Source organism: Microchirus variegatus (assembly GCF_963457635.1).
Source record: "Microchirus variegatus genome assembly, chromosome: 1".
Lineage (NCBI taxonomy): Eukaryota > Metazoa > Chordata > Actinopteri > Pleuronectiformes > Soleidae > Microchirus > Microchirus variegatus.
This window is the reverse complement of record NC_139802.1, coordinates 42,050,858-42,073,330: the sequence shown is the minus strand read 5'-3', so window position 1 is coordinate 42,073,330 and position 22,473 is coordinate 42,050,858. Positions and strand designations below refer to the sequence as shown.

Genomic DNA, 22,473 nt, shown 5'->3' with positions numbered 1-22,473 from the left:
TAGGCGTCCCGTGTTTGTGGCACTAGTACAGTGCCACAAAGGAGGTATGTATTCCTATATTGGGAGCTGAAGAAGATTTTTCAGTTATGGTAATGCACAATAAGGAACAACAGTCACAACAGCTAGCTACGCGAATGCTAATCTAAAATGAAATTTGCATTGTGCCTAATGAGGTTGCAAAGTGTTTGTATTACGTTAGCCCTACGCTAACGCTAATCGTAGCCTCGCTAGCTTACCTTTGGAAACGGGTTCGCCAAGTTAGCCGCAAAGTAGTAGCATGCTAATGCAAAATAAATATGTGCTTGCGTATTGGTGAATGGACACCTCGTTGTTTCAGTATAACACCGTGTTCTGCATTGAACCGTGTGAAAATGTCTCATCCGCTGTGAGGACAGCCTCTTCACTCCCACCTCCGCGCTCCAGACAGCGCAGCTACTGTTGATGAGCCGCTGCCTGCCTGGTGTAGGGTGATAAATCAGTGAAAATTAAAATTACTCCAAAAAATGTGAAAATCAAGGATGCACACCATCACGCCATGCTCAACCCATATCCAAAGTCTTATGGCGATCTGACTGTCACAGACAGACAGACAGACAGTATGTTTTAGACACTTGTGGCTCTCTCACGTGACAAAGACGTTTAAAAAAAAAGGTCTGTTTCCCAAAAATGAGCCACATGTCTCACACTCACTCACAGTGTGAGACACACATGGTCTCACGTGGACAGTGACAGAGACGTTGCTTGACTTCACGTGTGCCCTAAATGAAAAGAGAGACGTACGGCTGACATGATGCAGCACTCCCACCCAGTGTGAGGCGAGCGTGCGTGACAGAAGCGTCTCCGCTTCTCTGAGATATTGTTTTTAGATTGTGAGCCTCTGTTGGTTTTATGTGTGTGTGTGTGTGTGTGTGGGGGGTGTGTGTGTGTGTGTGTGCGTGTCACACCACACGTCACGCCTGCCACAGAGCAAACAACACAGGTAATTCTGTGCTACGACGCTAACTTTGTGCTACAACTCAGGTTACACAGGAAGTCTAAACGGTTACTTAATACTGTTATTATCGTATTGTTTGGTATTTAAAGTAATGTTAATATTTAATCCAAGTTATTCAAACCAAACTAAAAACATGGCAGCCTCTTAGAGCAACATAGATCATTGATTAATTGGTTTGAGGATTTTTCAATAATTAAATACATTTTCTGGTTTCTCTGCTCCGTATGATAAAGAAATCATTAAAAACTGAATCATTTTGGTTTGTGGACAAAAGAAGGGATTTGAGAACATCCTTATTTCCAAGTTTGAGAAACACTGATCAACATTTTTCGACCTATTAATTGTTAGTTGCAGCCCTGATCAAAGCTAGCTTAATGCAAACATACCAAAACAGGTGCTAGCTAATCAAATCACATTTAATAAAATAACATTTCACTCAAACACTACACAAACAGAGCTTTCAAATTTGTCCTAACGTTCTGTCCGACATTGTGCGACCAAAAATGGCGGCCATCACTTGAGCAACATTAGCAACTCAATTCGCTACTCAGTTAGCGATGACCGTTACGGCTGTGCTAGCTTCTGCTAGCTTCCTCCAGCGCCATACGTCCAGTGTTTAAGAAATAACAACACATTTTCATGTAGTAACGTTTTTCAACCTATTTATCAATTTTTAGTTTAAGGCCTAATCAAAGCTAGCTTATGCAAACATACCAACACAGGTGCTAGCTAATCAAATCACATTTAACTCAAACACTACACAAACAGAGCTTTCAAAGTTGTCCTGACGTTTTGTCGGACAATGTGCGACCAAGAATGGCAGCCATGACTTTAGCAACATTAGCGACTCTTGCTACCCAGTTAGCCATGACTGTGCTAGCTTCTGATAGCTTCCTCCAGCACCATACGTCCAGTGTTTAAGAAATCACAACACATTTTCATGTGGTAAATTAGCAACTGAGCGTTATTTTGCTTATAAATTTAGTAATATATTACTGAGTTATCATTCTCCCAATTAAATGAGTACTTGTTTGGTCCTTAAATTCAGAAAATGTTGAGAAAGTGTTTACCAAACCTGGAAATTATGATATTCTTGAATGTTTTGTTTTGTTCACAAACCAAAAACCATTCAGTTTTTAATGGTTTATTTGTTATTTGTCGCCAAGAAACCAGAAAATATTCACATTTTAATAAGCTGGAAAATCAGAAAACTTGTTTTAATTGTTTAAAACACACTCAAACCAGCTACAGCTGCGTATCAAAGCTAGATCTATAGATCGATAGATAGATATGCACTTAATATACTCTGTACTGACTGTACTTCTGTGCAAATATTATTTTTCTCTGGCCTTTATGTCACTGTACTTCCCATTTCTATGTGAGTTCTGGGAAATACCAGTCCCTCCTTTGTGTTTATTCAGGTTTAGGGAAAGGAATATGTAACACATCTCCTCATTGTTAATTAGTCCGTGTGATAATCCTAACTTGTTCTCCAAAGAGAGTTGTGTGACCATTGAAGGAAGTTTACACAAGGTCTGTGTGATCATGTGCTTCCACCACACCTTCACCAAGGTGGTTTTAAGGCTTTACTTTTCAGGACATTGCATCAATTGTTTTTCTGTGCAAAGTCAAACCAGAGGTGACCTCGTCTGGGCCACCGGCCAGATGTCATACTTTCCACTGAAACGGCCACAGGAAACTCGGGCTAGATAAGCGCCCGTGTCCGTGTGTTCCTGAATTTATGTGCGGTGTCTGTTTTTCTGCGTGCCTGAGAATTTAAGTATTGTTTTTTTTAATGCTCGCACAACAACCTCGGATGATCTTCGGCTGCGGTGAAGAAGTCCTCTGTATCCGCAGTCGTGTCTCATGCAACATTGATGAGCCGCCTGAATTTTAAAATGTCAAGCCTTTCCGACCTACCTGTGTTTCTCTGACTAATTCATCGAAAAAAAAAACTCATCGTCGATCAATATTAGATGAAGACGCAGCGAGCATGGAAGTCTGATAAAAACCAAATATTGTGAACCTGCAGTTCATCGGATTCCAGGTGTCATTTCAGATTAGGGTTTGGACAAAGCTTGATTTATGAAGATTTACTGTCCAAAAATCTAATAATTCTTCATAATGATCAATAATTCTTGTCAAATTGGTCAAACGAATGGGGAACATATCTTATAAGTCTAAATTTGCAGGGTTCTGAAGTTATTTTCTGTTAATTCTACCCTGACTGATAATAATACTGGTAATTGGGACTGTACTCGTATGTTCAAATTTACTGTTATTTTAAGCTATTCTAATGTGTTTTTATTGCGAGTTTAGGTCTTGTTTTTAGTGTTATCTATTTTGTTTTGTTGCCTGTGAATGGTGAGAGAATGGAATTATGTGTATTGTCTTGCCTTTGTTTGTTTTTTTACTTTTTTATTATATGTAAAGCATCTTTGAGCTCCATTTAAAAGCATTATATCAATAAAAATGTATAATAACTCAAATATACACTTGATTTGGTGTATTATATTTGAATAACAAAACAATAATGTCTTATTTATTCACTTAATTTCACATTATTAGGATAATTTCTTTAATAAAATGTATTATTATCCATTATCTTTACATCTATATAATTTTGACACTGATTATCCCAGTATTGGCCTCAATCCATCATGGCCCAGACTCATGCATGTGTGGTTTGTGTTTTTGCAGCCAGTTACCGCGCGCTTCCTCCTCCACAGTGCAGATCATATCGGGCCACGCATAGTGGACACCACCTGCTGTAAAGGTCCCACAGCCACTAAGTGGCTCTTATCTAATCCAACATCCTCCTGCCTTATCTCATCTCCTCTATTCATGGGAGGCGGCCCAAGTGGTGGCACAAAGCATGGACTATCTAATTAGAGAAAGGCTTGAACATCCCCCAGGCTCCTTTTGTAATTATGGCTTTGTTACCGCTGTCCTCTAAGACACTTAATTGGGTCCGTGTCCTGTCGCTGACAGAGCTGTCACTCCGCTGCTTGTTTACAGCTCGGTTCCATTTGTCCACGAGTCTGATTTGAGCTTTTATTTTGAGTTTACGCGCCGAGCGACGGGCAGAGGAATGTTTTTGCGAGAGTCCGCCCTCGTGACGGCCGTTTTTACTGTCTCGTTGTGTCAAGAGTCGCGTTTGCTTATCTGGCTGCCGTGTTAGAGGCTATGTGCTGAGTAAATGTTTCAATATGTCGCCGCGGTAACCAGGGAAAATCTTTGTTTAACCCCGGTCAGGTGGTCTGACTTTTAAGGAACAGCTGAGGCTCTGCTTCTATTTCCCATACGTACAAAAGGTGGACTTTTTCTGACATAAACACTGACCTCATGGATGAAGAAGGATGTTTAGGGCTAAGATTAGAATTGTGGTTAATATATTTTGTATATATTATAGTCTTGTTATAATACTAAGTTGCATATAAAGGTTTATTCATTAGAAAAGTCCAAGTTAAGACACTTACAGGTGGTTTTAAAGTAGTGCTGGGCGCTAGGTTAACGCACGCCCACTTCTGCCCTGCTGCTGCACACACACAAACGCTCCCTCAGTCAGGTCTGATAGTTTTTTCTTGACAGAGCCTGTTTTCCAGATGAATATAAATTAATGCTGGGCACTAGGTTAACGCACGACGCGTTTCCATGACGACTGACCGCAAAAAGACGCGCGTGACGTCATGTTTACGTGCCACCGTTTACCAGTTAGCTCCGTTAGCTGCATTAGCTCCTTTTAGCGGCATTAGCGTGCCTACAGTGGAACTGGAGCGGTCTGTTTATTAAACGAAAAAGAGCAGCGCTACAAATAACCAGCGTACCCATATACTGCGTATGTGCGCCTCTGTTTTTAAAGTTAAGCGTTACTTTAGAGAGTCGTAAACATGACGTCACGGGCGTCTTTTTCCGGTCAGTCGTCATGGAAGCGCTTCATGCGTTAGCGTGTGTTAACGTTGATGCCATTAACCGCCGTTGATGCCATTTACTGCCGTTAACGCGCCCAGCACTAATTTCAAAGCTAAAAGACCTTTATTTTGTATGGTTTCAGACATTAAAAACACACACAAATGAGTTTCAGCTCATGTAATGTTCAATAGAATAGAATTAATTATAGCTTTTATTGTCGAGCTGCAGCAGGAACTATTTCTTTGGACCCATGATTCTGTATATTCTGTCCTATTTATGGCTGAATGTGTATATTCCATGGTTTCTCTAATGATATTTTTCTTCCGAATTAATATTTTATGACTAGGATTGTTTTATCCATGTTAAATAAAGGGTATAAATAACAGAAAGGGTTCAATTCTAAGTCTAAGTAGCACCTGTGTTCAGGTAGTGGTCAGATTTATGCTGCTTGAAAGGAGAGACACAGGGGGAGACGAGTTTGACGCTCGGCCCTGCAGCAGGAAATGAAAAGTGGTTGTTGTGTTTCAGGCTTGTGTCTAATCCCTCTCACCCTCCTCCATCACCCTCCCCTCCCTCACCCTCCCTCACCCTCCGCCTGGTGCTGACAGCTGGCACAGTTGGTTGTGACTCCACTTTCTGCAGAGGCTGATGTTGAGATCAACAATCGGCGTCACAAAAGTTCCCGCAGAATCGCAGAATCGCCTTTAATCCAAACTGGAATCCACGTGCAGTCTTGATGGAATCAGGTCTGACGGAGACCTTTTACTGTAGCTTTATAGTGTCATCAGCTCCCTCTGTTACACACACTATACTGTATGTTAGAGGCAGTGGCAGGGAGTTGGATCCTGTATCTGCTCTCACTCTCACTCTGTGTATGTGTGTGTGTGTGGGGTTGCCTGTGATTGGAGATTAACAGGGTCAATTCACTGGTCTGGCCTGGCTTGGCTCAGCATAGAGAGTGGGAGGAGGCTTGTCTGCTGCTTTCACTCCTGCTCAAGCTCCTGATATCATTTTGCTGCCCACACAAAGAGTCTGTTCAGTATCACCTGCACTAATCTGGTTAAGTTTAGGGCTATTGTGGTTTGTATTGTGGTTCGGTTAAAGCAAGGGTTCGGTGTGAACTGGTTATGGGCGAGGTTAAGGGTTTATGCTGCACAAACCTGTGTGTGTTTGTTTGGTACAGTTGCTGATAATTGACCCTGATGTCTACACAAATAAAGACGAACAAAGAATATAATTATTCCCTAACACTAGTCAGAAAACCCCAAATATCACATAAATGATGAGTCATGATGTGTTTATGTCTTTTCCATGGAAAAGAATATAGGTCAAATGTGTTATGTTGTTGTTTGTTTGTTTGTTTTTCAAATGGCAGTTGCCAACGCATCGACGCACAGTAAATGTTGAGTCATTTACAAGATTTAAAGCAATTTTAAAGCTAGCTTTGCGCACACACCGCTTACTGATAGTGAATTTGACCCTTGTATTTAACCTAGCCCTTGACCCTTCCTGGGATTTGAACCAGCAACCTTTTGTATATGAGCCCAATTCCTTTCCTCTTAGCCATTAGCTGTCTGTTTAGTATATGCTATACCTAAAAAAAAAAAAAAAATACATGAACGCAAACGTATCCCAGGCTAGCCATAATTAGCCTTTGCTAGTATCACCAGTTGTCGATAGCGGCGCTCTACAACACAGACCGCGTATAGCGTCATGTCAACAGATACATTTGGAACAGTACTATGTGTACGACTGATTTAATGTGACACAACAAATAGGAAACTAACAACAAAAGAAGCCGAGTGGTTTTACTATCGATGCTAGTGGCAGCCATCTTGGAATCCCAAGTTGGGGGGTTCGGGAGGTTGCTCTGATTTTGTTCCAGTTGAAGTTTCCGAATAATGAACCGACTAGAATTGGCACACACCAAGAGAAAAGTCCACCACCGCTATCGCGTGACCTGGACGTGAGTTATAGCTGCAAATATTTGCCAAGCAATTAGAGGACTATGTTTATGAAATGGCTGGTTATAGCTCGGTGGCAAAGGTATCACAACAAATGTTGTTATTTAAAAGTAAAAATACAGTATATTTTCATGTATAATGTTGAAAATATTCACTATAACTGAGAGTTCTAATCCCACTTTCCTTTGTTTTCAGACAAGTTCAACACCTACGTGACGCTGAAGGTGCAAAATGTCAAAAGCACCACCATCACTGTGCGAGGCGACCAGCCGTGCTGGGAACAGGATTTCATGTTGTAAGTCATGACACACACGCACATGGGGTGGAATTTATGATTTATTTTGAGCTAATTACATTTTATTTACTTAAATTAGCAGCTGTGAGACACGCCAAAAATCATAGAAGTTGAAAGAAAAACGCTGCGAAAACCTCACAAAGTATTGGATCACTTGGTTTTTTGCTTTGACGGCACATATTTTTGAGGTTAACTAGATATTTCCCTTGACAAGACTTTATGGGCTGTTTATCTTAAAAGATTATAATCTGTGTGAAGCTGCGCATACACTGTTGCCCACTTTGTCCACAGACTCACATTTCCTGTTATTCTGTTTTGAAACCTACACGCTCTGTAGGTTAAAAAAAAAAAGGAAAAAAAAAGTCTGTTCTTCAAGTTCTGCAACTCCCTCTCGGAAGGCATTTTGTCAAAACAGCTGCTCTTCATTTCCCTTCCCATAATTCAGTGGATTAATTTCCTCATATCACTGTCCCGGCGAAAAGGTATCTATGGCGACGAGAGGGACGAGGCGCGTTGTTGCATGGGTGTCATTGTTTGTCTTTTGTAAACTCTCTCCTTGCAACGGTGTTTGTTTTTCCAGACCTTCATCCCTCTACTCTCCATTAATGATGCGCCGCCTCACTTTAATTCGACTTCTAAACACAAAGGCGTTCAATGGTGTTTCCAGTGCACGCGCCGCAACCACCTGTCGACAACCAAATATGTTCATTTAGACAATGACCCAGATTACGATATTTTTAACAGAGTGAACGTAGCAAAAATGGTCTTAAACACTTGTAAAAGTACAAAGCATCACCTCTCTTACTGAAATCACTGTATTTTTTGTATATATTACACAGTCCCTGAAACTAATACATGTCAGAAACACGAAGCTACTGTCAAAGTGGCATAAAACCTCACTAAGCTAAGTGAGCTAAGCTAAGCTGCAGCTTCATATGAATAAAAATAAAACCATTAAATATAACAGTAGATGTTTTTGTGACATAAACAAAACAACCCCTCATTTAGATTTGTTAACAGTTTTATTTTAATATCTTGCTAGAAATATTTACTCGCTGCCACTGCGCAAGCTAGTTATCGAGCATCGCCAGCGTCCGGTCTTAATGCTACGCTAAGTGGTTGTTACTTCACATAGAAGTAAAAATTGACGATTAAAAGAAAAACAATATGTTTTTCTGTGACATTTGACAGTGTGGCATAATGTCCTTGCTAAGCTAGGCTAACTGTCTGTTGCTTCATATATACCCGACAGATACATACACAATGAAAATAAATCAATTTATTAAAACGGCAGTCCCTCCGTTAGATTATTTAACAGATTTGTTTTCAATATCTTGCTAGAAATATTTACTCGCTGCCACTGCCCAAAGCTAGTTAATGAGCATCCCCAGTGTCCAATCCTAATGCTAAGCTAAGTCAAGTGGTTGTAACTTTGCATTATGTACGGACGGACAGATACTAACAATAATGAAGTAAAAATGGACGTTTAAAAGAAAAACAATATGTGTTTCTGTGACATTTGACAGTGTGACATGAGCCCTTGATAAGCTAAGCTAAGCTAACTGTCTGCGGCTTCATATTTACCTGACAGACACATGCACAATGAAGATAAATCAATTAATTTAAACAACAGATGTTTTTTTTCTTTGACATTTTAAACAAAAGCAGCCCCTCGCTTAAATTTGTCAACAGTTTTATTTTAATATCTCGTTAGATTTATTTATTCTCTGCCATTTTTTTCCACGAGCAGATGATTTACAAAGCCTTTATCTCTGCACCTGGACACTCTGGACGCTCTGGACGCTCGACCTTCCCCCAACACTTCTCTCAATTAGCTGTTCTCTTTGATTATCTTTCCTCTCATCTTTCCCTTTGTTTGGCCCGTTGTTGATCGTCATAAACGGGAATATGCTAATGCCGCGGTCACGGCTCCTTTTCAAAATTGATATTCCGTTTTACTGCTGTCATCACAATGTTTTTCAGCCCTTTTGAATAGCACGCGAAATTGATTAAAAAAAACAAGGCTGCGATGGATTATGACGGCCAGTAAACAACAAAAAAGAGGAAATAGGTTTTGTTATCAGCCCGTAGTTTAAACCGTAACCAGGTAGAAATTTCTGCTTCACTGAACGGGAATCAGGAATAAAACACTGGACATTTGTTTTAATTCTGATAACAAAGCGTCCACTTATAAAAAAAATAATGAATCCATCGTCCTGCTCTTTACCAGGAAACCAGTTTTATTACCAAAGCTAAACATGTCTCTGTTTTTTTTTTTCCTCAGTGAGATCAGTCGCCTGGACCTCGGCCTCATTGTTGAGGTGTGGAACAAAGGCCTCATCTGGGACACCATGGTGGGAACCTCCTGGATTCCTCTCAAGAGCGTCCGACAATCGGAGGAGGTTTGAAAACACGACACCTACGCAGACGGTGTACATTACAGAACACTTGTTTTCCCCCCAAAAAATAAAGCCTGCTCTGGCGTAACTAAGTATATTCTGTTACCAGCAAGGATATTCAAGGATATTCTTATTTTAATTTAAAATATTTTATTTCAACTTTTTCACAACTACACAAATGTGAAGGAACAGCTTTTACACAAAAAAGGTTTTTACTAGTTACGCACGTTAACGCATGACAAGTTTCCATGAGGACTGACCAGAAAAATACACGTTACGTCATGTTTACGTGCCGCAGCACCGTTTACCAGTTAGCTGCGTTAGCTCCTTTTAGCACCGTTAGCGTGCCTACAGTGGAACTGGAGCGGACTGTTTATTAAACGAAAAGAGCAGCGCTACAAATAACTAGCGTACCTGTGCACTGTGTATTGTGTTTCTCTGTTTTTAAAGTTTAGCATTTTAACTATCGGGAGTCGCGTAAACATGACATCACGTGTGTCTTTTTCCGGTCAGTCCTCAAGGAAATACGTCATGCGCTAATGTGCGTTAACGTTGACGCCATTAGCCCTGCATTAGTTTTTACGCACATGCAAGAGCGATAATTTGCTTGTGTTTACGTAAATACAGCCATGCTACATTTTAATGAATTATCAGATTTCAGATCTAAGTTCATGTGTTTATGCAAAGTAAACAATCTTTTTATACTGTGTTTGTCTTTGTTTTGCTTTAATTTGCTTAGAAAAAAAACTAAACAGTACATACTGTAGTTTTCCCGAGGCGTTGGACTCACTCACGCAGTCAGATTATTAATTACAGGCTTCCCACCGGTCCTTGAAATCCTTGAAAGTTTGTGAAAATCGCACTCTAAATAGACATGGGGTCATTGAAAGTGCTTGAACTGTTGTGGTCACTATGGGCGAAGCGGCTCTTACAAGTTGCCTTCTCATCTTAAGCTGCTGGTCCTTGAATTTGTGGGAAAAGTCCTTGAATGTGGGGAACTATACACGTGCTTAAGTTATCCAAAAAGGTTTTCATCTGTGGTAAAGCACATTTAAAACAAAAATGACAAGATATAATAACTTATAATAGTAATCCCAGTCATTTTCAAAACTTCAAATCCCTGTAAGAACAGTAAATAAAAGGTAGAAGGTCTCACTTTGCACCGTCTCTACAAAACAGAGTTGTTTCCCCCTCACATATCAATATATTCATGTCATTTCAGGAGGGTTCAGGCGAGTGGATTTTCCTGGACGCAGAAGTGCTGATGAAAGCGGACGAAATCTACGGCACCAAGAACCCGACACCTCACCGCGTCCTGCTGGACACGCGCTTCGAGCTGCCTTTCGGTGAGAACTCTTTTGCGTCAGACTTTTTCGGCAAACGCGTCATCTCCGCTCTTGCTGCGGTGGGTGTAAATATATATGTGTATATATACAGTATGTGACGTACCTTCAGGCTTCAGGTCACCTCCTACCGAGCAAATCAAAGGCCTGATCTCCAGAGTTAAAGGCCACAAATACCTCCTGCTAAAATGTCTGACGTCTGTTTTTCTGACCCTACAAAAGAGAAAAAAAAGCCTGAGGCGACTCATGACAAACTGATGTATGTAGTGTAACCTGCTGCTCTGGGGTTTTTACGTAAGCACCGATTTTCTCTTAAACAGAGCGTATGTTAAGATCGTGACGTGAGTAAAATCACATTTTCTTCTCTAAATCAAGTTAGCATCCATACCTCTTTGTCGTCTTATCTTAGATTATTTGTCACAGATTGTTTGTCTCGTTGTCCACCGTCTCTGGCTCCACTGAGGATTTTTGTCTTTTATTAACTTAAGGTTTTGGTAAATATCATTTTGTCCTTCCAGGTTGTTTCCGTTAGCCGTAGCTAACGCGATTAAAGCAGCCATATTCAGAAAGCTTTTATACCTGTTTATATGATGAAATCCATCTGGAATTATCCACAGCAACATTTCCATATATATAGATATATATCTTATATTTCTACTTTTTTCAATACACGGATCACTTATCTGATGAAAATAGATTTTTTTGTTTGTTTTTCTTGGTGTTTTATGGCATTTTTTTCTTTCCTTTGCCTCTTTACCTTATTTAGTGATAATATATATATATATATATATATATATTATCTATATAATATTTATGTTATTATAAATATAGTAATGCAACATTTAAATCTCTTAAAACTCACTTTTTTTGTTATTATATACAGGGAGTTGATTGTGTTTATGTTTCATTTTTTATGTGATGTGTCTATATTTATGTATATTTAGTATAGTATAGTATATTTATGTTATTTTAACCTTGTATTTATATGAATTTATGATGCCCAATTTTTCCGGTTGCACATAATTACAAATTAAGTTTAATATATCTTCTTATTAGCTTATTAAATATAATAGTTCTGTGTATATAGAGTATATAGAACACATTAAATACAGTATCTAATATCTTGACTAGTAGACTGATATATAGGCTATATATATATGTGTATATATATGTGAATTTAGGTTTTATTTATCACAATTCAAGGTTACATTATTATGTTATCTGACTCCAGTGTGGCTTAGATTTGGTGACATATCAATACAATACAATTATTGTAGAAACACATACATTTGTATGTAAATTTTACTGATAAAAAAAAGGTATTCTTGCACATAGACCTCAAACCTTATGACATCAAAGTTAAAACACGATAACCGTGTGTTTAGCGGGACACAGCAGCAGACGCGACCTCTTCCCTCTTCTGTTTTAAGAGGAAAACCTTTCAAGGTTTGCACGGGAGGCTTTTCCGTGACTCTTTGTGCCACCAGAGCTGTTCATTAAAGGGTCTGGGTCAGTGTGTGTGTGTGTCTTTGAAGCCCTGGCCTTTTGCGAGTGTGTGGGGCCTTTAATGTGCGTCTGCTGTGAAGAGCAAATCCCCGCCTGAAATGAGGGTTTTTGGTGAGAAAACCTGATCTTTCCCAGCACTAATTTGTCATCTCAGGTTGGATAAGCAGGGTAAAAAAGCTCATTAGAAATTAAACATAAGGCACAAATGTATTATAGAAGACCATGTTTGGAGTTTTACTGTAGCAGCGTGATAACATGTATGTTTTATATTTTATGCTTCCAGATATCCCAGACGACGAAGCTCAGTACTGGACGGGGAAACTGGAGCACATCAACACGCTGAGAATACACGATGAGGTAAAGTTCAAGGTTCTGTCGTGTTTATTTATGAGTGTTTTTATTTCTAAAAATAACCAATTGTGCGTCCCTGTGTAGTACTACTACATGTTGCTGACGTGTTGCTGTTTTTATTCCCTCTCCTCTGTTCAGTACCCTCTTCAGGATGACGTCCAGAGTCGCCCGCTGCCATTTGCAGCCTCTCAGTGCTGTGAGTGTACCGCCGTCGGCCTCTAGATGGCGACAGTTATCCATCCTTGTAGCACTAAGGTTACCTTTGAAATGAAGATTATTTTTGTTTGCTCACAAATCAAAGAACGATGAAAACTTATTTTCCTTATTCTCCCACTTCTTCAACACTTTTTATTATAAGTATTATTATTATTTAAATTTTCACACCTCCACCTCCTCTGTGTGACTCACGTCTAACATCTGCACTTTTACCAGGCAACTATTTCGGATGGGCTGAACCACTGAGTATGTAAAAAAAAAAACACACTTTGATCAAGTTCTCCCTCCTGGTTAATCCTCAGTGCCCTCTGCATGACCCAATGTCCTATAATCCCCTGAAAAGCATATAATCTATAAAGCTCCCTTTGCATTTTACTGCATTGCATTTTATATCATTCTTATGAGTTTTCCTGGATCCTTTTTTTTTTTTTTTTAATGAATTCTCCATCCTCCTCCTGCTATTGTTTTCCTCTCATCTACTGTATGCCCTGTGCTGATGTCATATATGTTTATGACCCGTGTTTACTTAATCTTTATATAAATGTCACAAGACAAGCTCTTACATTGGCAGTCTTTGCTCAACTGTATTTATACTTGATATCACCTTTAGGCATCAACAACATCAGCTTATCCTTCACTTTATTGCTTTAAAAAAAAGATAAAACCTGAACTTTTATTGTTCTAAAAGTTGTCTAAGCTTGATTTTTATTGTACCTTTTATGAACAAACAATTAGCTGCAGGTAACTGGAATTAGTAAAGCAAGTCTAGCTGCCTATGGCTAACTCCTGAAGGTTATAATGACCTATTATAAGACTATTGAATAAAAATAACAGTGTAGATGCATGTTTTATACCCTAGAATTTGTCATTTTGTATATTTTCAGCCCCGATTTGTAAGATGCAAGATTGTCTTGAAGGTCAAATCACATATAATTGCAGATCTGTGTATCTTAAACGAGTTTGTAGTCTTCTAAAAGTGTTTTTGAGGCTTTTGTATGAGAAAATACAAGACAACACTTAAAAGAATAGAAAATGAGGGGGAAAAAAAGCAAAAATTAATACCTGTAACATATGGTTACTCATGATTCTGGTCGTTGTGTGGTGTGTGGCAGCTCTGGATGACCAGGACAGCGCCGTCGACGACCGGGACAGTGACTACCGCAGCGAGACCAGCAACAGTCTGCCTCCGCGTTACCACTCCACGGCTCAGCCCAACTCCTCCGTGCACCAGTATCCCATGGGGCCTCGGCTGCCGCAGCATCCAGACTCCTGCACGGACTCTGTCCACAGTTTTGACCTGGACTACAGGGACCAGAGAGGAAGCAGGTAGGCAAAGCCACTCAGGTAAAATACTCACTTCTTACACCCTTACTTTAAGGCGTAAAAATACTAATATACTGAGTGTTGAATAAAAAAGTAGGAAGTAAAGAAGTAAAAAAGGATCCACAGTTCTGTGATGTTATTTTTCTTTTCTTCGTGTGTGTACTTTCTTTTTCTTCTGTTCCTCTTTCTTTCTTTCTTTGGTGAATAGATGCATGAAACTGTTCTTGTCTTGATTTCTACATCTCCTGCTTAACTTGTTTTTTTGTTTGCATTTTTCTTTTGTTTGGCTCTTCTTCTCCTTTCCTTTTATCCTTTCCCCCCCATCCTTTATTCTAAATTAGATCATTAAACCACAAGGGAAGGGTCAGGATTATACCTGTAGATTCGGGCATGGGCGTAGAAGACTGGGAGTACAAATACAAAGGCCACAGCAAGCCTCAGCTGAGCGACTTCCTAGATGACGAGGAGGACAACGTTCTTCTTCGAATGGGACCGTCCTACCCGGAGTTATCGCACACTTCTAACCATCAGCATGACAAACGCTACGGTTCTCTGCCTGCCACTTACCCCGAGGCCTACGACACAATCGACCGACGGCGAAAGAAAACGCTAAGGAACCCAGGAAAGCTGCTCAACGCAGAGACGGATAAAATGAGACAAGGAGCTTTTCCCTCTGACCTTGCACTTCTGCGAGAGAAGAGAGGCGAGGTGTTCGTGCGGCAGGTGAAGATGCAGGAGGAGGAGGAGCGCTTGACGTCATGCCTCCGGCCGCACGAGAACGAGCTCCTCTACAAGACGAGGATGTGGGCTAAGAACGAGCTGGACCACACTCTGGAGAACTACAAGAAGGAACAAGACGCCAGAATGAGAGCACGGTTTCGTTTCGATCACGCCAGCTCTGAAGACGTGCACTTCTCCCTCGAAGCAGAGGACGATATTGATGACATTGACTTTGCGGAAGACTCTGAAATTGGAAGACATTACAGAGACCGGTATTCTTTCAACTATGAGGGCCACGTAGAACATTCTCAGGGTCATCGCGATAAGAAGGGCGGAAAAACTAAAATTGGCGGATGGACTCCAGAGGCCACGCTCTCTCCTGTCGAAGAACCCAGTGATGAATATGTGGACGCTATGGATGAACTCCAGTGTCTTGTTGAGACCGTTTCAGAATACCTTGCAGAAAAGGAGGAGGAAATTAGCAAGTACGGCTCCCTTCCTAAACCAACCAAATCCAGGCTATCATCACAAGGGAGCTACAGAACCGACTCTTTCGGAGAGGACCAAACTACGACATCCAAGGATCCAAAAGAACCAACGCAGTCGCAGACTTCTGCTGACCAGGGTGGCTCGGGTGTAAAACATGCCATGAGCTCATTGTTTAGTTCTCTCACTGACAGAGTCGGAGGAAGCCCCAAACCGCCCGTCTCATGTCCACAGCCACCGTCAGCTCAATCCTCACAGTTTGGGCTGACAAAGCTCTTATCCTTTATCCCTAAATCAAATAACTCCGCTCCTGTAGCAGTTGTTTCTCCAGTAGAAACGCCTCCCGCAAAGTCGTTAAATTCCGTGTCTTCTCCGCTACCACGTGACGGTCACGATCCCAGGCGTGAATCACTAAAAGCCCCCGTATTCAGTCAAACACAGAAAAGCACAAAAGGAAATGAGACTGAAAATGCTCCAGGAAACTCCGTTTTGGGGAAATTGAATCCTTTAAAGCTTTTTTCAGCTGGGGTAGATGGGAACCCGTGTGAAAACAAAAATGAATCGGAAACCACGCGCTCTCAAAGCCATGCACAGTTGGACGGAAAATATCTCAATCAAAGTAAACAGTCAGTGATGGAAGACGGAGATAAGAAATTTGAAAAATTAACAAGTTCCTCACAAGAGAAACCCTTGGGACAAAATTCAATGATAAACAACCAAGACAAGGTGCCTGCTCCAGGACCAAATAGCAAAACACAATCCTCAAACACTGGGTTCTTTAGCCCGTTAAAGAAGTCTCTAAGTTCACTGATCACATCTGCTGCTCCCCTTCCACCACAAGGGGCTCCACCTGTTGCTGTTTATCCTGCATTCAGATCGACAGAAGATCTCGGTCAACAAAAACCAGTCGAGGACCCATCGTTGACTAATAAACCTAAACTCCCTTTCGTATCCTCTGAAAATGTGTCCACTCAGCAACAACCCAAATCCGAGGGAGGCATTTTCTCGGGTTTTTTAAAATTTGCATCAAGTGAGGACGTCAGTGCCTCCACGAACGCACAGAAACCCGTGCAACCATATCACGAGTCCAGTTCAAAAAACACCACCGCACAGAATTCTGCTGTGCCCCAGGAGAGCACTGAGAAGGGATGGTTTTCCAGCATATTTAACACTGCATCTGCCTCCCCTGCTTCAAACCAGAATACTTTTTCCAGTAATCAGCAGTCTCAGGAGGGCAAAGCATCAACTGGCTCACATGCATCAAATCAAAAATCAATAGCATCCACTCACGAACTGCAGCATCAAGCTCCCAATCAGCCTGAATCGCAAAGTTTTTTGACAGGCCTTATTAAAGGAAGCTCTACTGACGACGTTTCTCATATGGGTTCTAATCAACCAAAACAAGGAGGGCTGCTATCTGGACTGCTTAAGTTTGGCTCTACCAGTGACATATCGAGCAGTTTGCCACAGCAGGCTTCCTATGATAATCAACCCCCCAGTGGCAACAATCCCGTGCAGCATCCTCATCACTCTCCGCAACCGCAAACCTCTTCAGCTCCTCCAAAGGGGGGGCTGCTCTCGGGGCTGTTGAGGTTTTCATCAACAGAAAATATACCGCCCAACACACAGCTGTCTGAAGCTGAAAAACAGAGCAGTTACGGCGGTCAACAGCAGATTTTAAATGACCCTCCGCAATCGCAACCTCAAAAGGGATTGGGATTGTTTTCTGGATTGCTGAAATTTGCATCCTCTGAGAATGTTTCAGGCAGCCAAAATAGTCAAAGTCAGCAGGTTTTCCAGCAACGGAATACTCAAGGTTCAGATAAAGGGCTTTGTCTCGATAACAGGGCATCGAGTCCGCAAGTTCTCCAGCAGGACACAAGTAAACCAGGCGTTACTCGACAACATACTGTTCCACTCCGACAGTCACAGTCACAACAAGGCGGTCTTTTATCTGGACTTTTTAAATTTGCCTCAGCAGACGACATCAATGCCAAACAACACCCATCAGATCAGCATGGGGTTACACCAAAACAACCCAACCAAGAACAGACAAAGGCAATGAATGTCCCAGTGGCCCATCACAACCAAACACAACAAAACACCTCGACACAAAATGCAACTGGAGCAAGTGGTTTAATATCTGGATTATTCAAATCCTCCTTGGAAAATATGACTCCACAGCCACAGCCGGGAATCATTCATGAGACACGAAAGCAAATCCCGCCGTCTCAAACCCAGACCGCTCACAATCAGCCAGAGACTGAAAGTCAACCCGGAGTGCTCTTAGGATTGTTCAACAAGTTAAAAAGATCACCTGAAAACACAACATGTCAAACATCAACTGCACAACCACTCAATTCAGCCCACAATTATTCAGTCACAACAAACGCCCCACAGCACACTGACACAACACAACAATCTTCAGACCAACACGGGGAGAAAGAGAAGAGGACTCCACAAACTGCCCAACATAGGTTTTTACCAGGACTATTCAGCAAAAATGTAGCCGAGGACTCGTTGACTCGTAAACAAACTGAAACTGTGGATAAAATCAAAGAACAGCAGACCATATCAATGACGTCCACAGATCTAAATTCAGGCATGTCGCAAAGAACTACCCCAGCTTTTGAAAGGGATAACTGTCAACAAACAGTTCCCGGGTCTCGCAATCCAGGACGGAGCAGACATGCTTTAATCAGCGCACCTGTTTCAATCGATGCTGAGAGTTTAGACTTAAGAACATCAGCTACTAAGTCGCATCAGAGTCGGGCATCATATTCCTCAGTTAGCACAGGAAATTTATCTCAATTATATTATTCTGGCTCGCTTCAGTCAGGTCACCCGATGGCTTACAGTACAGGAAATATTCAGTCGGTTTTCCAAAGCCCTTCAGCTTCTCCAATCAAGAACATGCAGCCATATCTGGGAGGAAGTACTCCGTCTTTGTATGGATCTACAAGACAAAGTATTTGCCAGGGTCAGTTGTCCCCCTTTGAAAGTCTTTCCTATGATGAAAACCAATGGATCCGTGAAAGTGCTCTGTGGCAACAGTTTCAGAACGAGTCACTGAATTATCAGTTTCAAGGACAGGATCAAGGTTATATACGGAGCTGTGAGTCATTACCGGCATCTGTTCTTCACGGCAGCTCTTCACATATCCCTCAACCAAATAACTACCCTGCACCATGGCAAGGGTGTGTTGGTGATTTATATCCCCAGGAGAATGAAGTATGGAGTAATAATGTCGACTTAAAACATGTACAATGTTTTCCCAGTGAGGAGGGTGTCCTGAACTTATCTACGAAACAACAGAGCACTGACAAGTTTGGGAAAGTTCACTCGTGTAATTATGGTAGCACTTACAGCTTGAACGGGGTTTCATATCATGAAGGCTATTATGAAGAGACCGCACCGAGCTTATCTTATTCAGAAAACTGGCAATATGGACTAGATAACGCAGTCCTACAGACGTTTCATGCCGGTGGCATGACTCACGAGAATCCGTTAAATTTAGATCGACCAGTAGATTCAGGCTGTCATCCTAGTGCCATTCCTGAAAGAGAAGAGTCATTATATCTTGAAGACACTGAGTGGTATCAACAGTGGCTTTCACTTTTGGAGCAGGGCATGTGGTGGCCAGCCGACGACGGTGACTGTGGCTACTTTGTGTACACAGATCACGAATACATTTATGCCTTACTTACAGATACAACAGGTGAATATGTGTATGCATGCGCCCCTGAAGGCGAGTATTGTGGTAGCGCACAGAAACTAGATAGTTGTCCCAGTGCTTGGCTGCACAATGAAATGGTTTTAGTCTGTGGCTTTAAAATCCCACTTTACAATGAGAATGAACTTCTTTGGCTACCCGGTCGAGACCAGAGTGATTCTCTTCTTCTCAATGCCCCCTTAGATTTATCTGCCGCCTATCGAAAAGGAAATCAGATAATGAATTTAAATCTTGAGCAGTTCTCTCAGATGTTTGAAAATTCTTTTCTGTCACAAGGGCAACAAGAGTTAGATTTCACGTCTTACTGTTTAAACAAAGTCAGAATGGATCCGAAACAATCTAATGTCTACGACGACCAATGCAAAGGCGTTATTGACCTTTCTTGTCATAGGAAGGACCGCGTTGGTCCTTGTTGGAACAACCAGGAAATGAAGTCATTCCTTGCTCAAAAAGTTGCTGTTACCATGAGCTATTCTCCTCTTGATAATTCTAATCAGCAACTACTTGATAAATGTTACCAGCCAAACCAAAGGCGGCGTTCATCCTATGGGGTTGTAGTGAAACATGCAGATGATATATCAGAGGAAGAATGGCGAATGAGAGTATCTCCAGGACAAGAGCAGCCAAATCGTCAAGTCAGAAAAACCCCCTCGCTCATATCCTCTTTTCTGGGCAAAACATCAGCGGTGGAATTGGACAAAACTCGTACTTCAACCAATGATCCAGCGACTGATAAACATTCCAAGAATATTTTGTCATCAAGTTTTCAAAGTTTGAAGTCAAAGATTATCAAAGAAGAATCGACTGCTGCTGTGACTCAGCCCAAGAGTGATAAACAAGAAATACAGGGTCCAGCTACCACACAGAGAAGAAGCTTGCCCACACTCCCAACTACTGCTCAAGTAACTCCCCTCTCAATTCATTCGCATACGACTTCACAAAAACCTCGACTTACTCGTCAGACGACCATGTTACAACAACCATCCCCACCAATTCAACCCAATGCCACGGTGCCTTCAGGATCAAAAGAATCTTTCATTAAATCTCAACCACTTGCACAGTCCACAACGAATAAGCAAGGGGATGTCCCATTGGATAAACCCTCTGAACAACCACAGGCAAGCTTCATGAACTTCCTGAAATCTGCAGTAGGTATAGAGGAAACCAAGCCAGATCCCCTCAAAGTATCTCAGACATCTCCCAATCAGCAAAGCAAAACTGGCAGCACTGCTTCCTTACCGGGCAGCGCTACCACGAATAAAGAAACCACAGGAGTGTCAAATCTGTTTGGCTCAATTAGCAGCCTGTTTAGTGCTGAGCCCCCTCCACCACAAAAACAGCAAATGAAATGTAGTGTTACAGAGAGTTCTCTGACATCAGCATCTCAATCTAAGGATTTACAGATTCAGCAAACATCAGACCCAAATGGCACCTCTCGGCCACAGACTCACCCCCCAAACAAAAGTGTTTCACAAGTATTTCCTCCCAATTCTTCTCCGGGCCCTGCTTTGACAACATTGCCACCAAAAGAAGAAGCAGGACGTAAACCATCTGGTGGGCTATTTGGGATTTCAATTGGAGAAATGTTGACCGGTTCAATAGCAGCTGATAAGTCTGGACCCACACCTCAAATCCCTACACCGGTTACAGCTCCACAGGAAGAATCACTGGGAAAGAGTCTGTTATCATTGTTTAGTGGACCAAATCCTCCCCAATCTGCACATAAAACTGAGTCCTTGTCTCAACCTCATCCTCCAGGTGCAGCTTCACAACCTCCTCAACAGGAATCATTAGGTAAAAGTTTATTAACAATGTTTGGAGGATCAGGTCCTTTGCAAACATCACCTCAAAATAAGTCAACTGCTGAGACACCTCAACAGGGAACTGTACCTCCAAAGGAGCCCCCATCTACAGGATTTCTTTCTATGTTTAGTGGTTCTGGGACCCAACAATCTTCAGCCCAGCCAGGATCTATTCTCGGGGGAATCTTGTCTGGGTCATCATCTTCGACAGAGAGCCCAATGAAGGGACTTTTTTCAATGTTTAGTGAACCAACTCCTTCACAGCCTCAGCCACCGGCCACACCATCACAACAAAGAGTATCCCAACCACAGCCCCAACAGGGTGATCCCCAGACGCAATCTAAACCACAACCTCAGTCTCAAACACAAGGGCAACCAGCCACATCTGTTCTTGGGGGAATGTTGGGTGGTTTATCCGACTCCACTGAAAGCCCAAGAAAAGCTTTGTTTTCTATGTTTGGCAGCCCCAGTACTTCTCAAACACCAGGAAGTGGTGGAACAAATATATCTTCTATGCCAGGGACTGCACCACCCAAAGAACCTGCCAAGAGTATATTCTCTGTTTTTAGTGATGTGATGAATCCCCCACAGCAACCTTCTAATTCCTCATCAGCTGTTATTAAAGGTACCAACGAACCATCAACTGTTAATTTGCAAGAAGGTGTTTCCCAACTGCCATCTGTTTCTATAGACCAGGTTGCAGTGTCCTCAACAACCAGTCAAATGTCAAGTGACTTCTCAAGGAGCAATTTAGAAACCAAAGAATCCACAGATAGTACTGTAAATGCCACAATTAAAGAAATTGACATTGTATCTAAGGAACCAATTTCAGACAGCGTAACTGTGCAAAGAGTAACAAGCCTTGAAAGCACAGTTCATGATTCTCCTCCCACTAATGTAACGACAGCCTCTGGTCTGTTGTCTGATGGTCCAGGGAAAGGTTTAATTTCATTGTTTTCAGGGCCCACCACAGAGTCTAGTGCTAAAGAGAGAGATTCTATTCCCAGAGATCCAAGGTCTGCACCAAAGGACACGCCAGACAAAGGATTGTTCTCTGCATTTATGAGTTCTGCCCCCCAGCCCTCTTCACAGCCTGGAAGTTCTATACTCGGGGCAATGTTTGGAGGCTCATTACCCCAAACACCTGCCTCTCAAACAGGAGGATCATTACTAGGTGGTTTATTTGGAGGTTCAGCACCTCAGGCTACTCCGGTCAAGAGTGGAGGCTCTGCTCCTCAGGCAGGCACATCCTTACTGGGAGGCTTATTTGGTGGATCTGCTCCCCAGGCAGCTGGATCTCAGACAGTGGGTTCTGTTTTGGGAGGAATTTTTGGAGGATCAGCAGCTTCAACTGCGACATCTCAGAATAGTGGATCATTGAGTGGAATATTTGGAATGGGTACTAACCAAACTTCAACAACCCAAAATA

At 41.8% G+C, this 22,473-nt stretch overlaps 1 protein-coding gene across 1 annotated transcript in view; it reads left to right on the top strand.

The window, feature by feature from the left end:
• Nucleotides 1-22,473, top strand: part of LOC310933289 (protein unc-13 homolog B-like) — a gene marked incomplete at both ends in the record, with an annotated part of 62,140 nt that overhangs the window by 9,008 nt on the left and 30,659 nt on the right. Inside the window, 6 exons of the mRNA XM_083896735.1 lie at nt 7,066-7,165; nt 9,450-9,567; nt 10,787-10,910; nt 12,697-12,770; nt 12,903-12,960; nt 14,093-14,306. Coding sequence (XP_083752861.1) covers nt 7,066-7,165; nt 9,450-9,567; nt 10,787-10,910; nt 12,697-12,770; nt 12,903-12,960; nt 14,093-14,306 — 688 coding nt within the window. The remainder of the gene's footprint in view (nt 1-7,065; nt 7,166-9,449; nt 9,568-10,786; nt 10,911-12,696; nt 12,771-12,902; nt 12,961-14,092; nt 14,307-22,473) is intronic.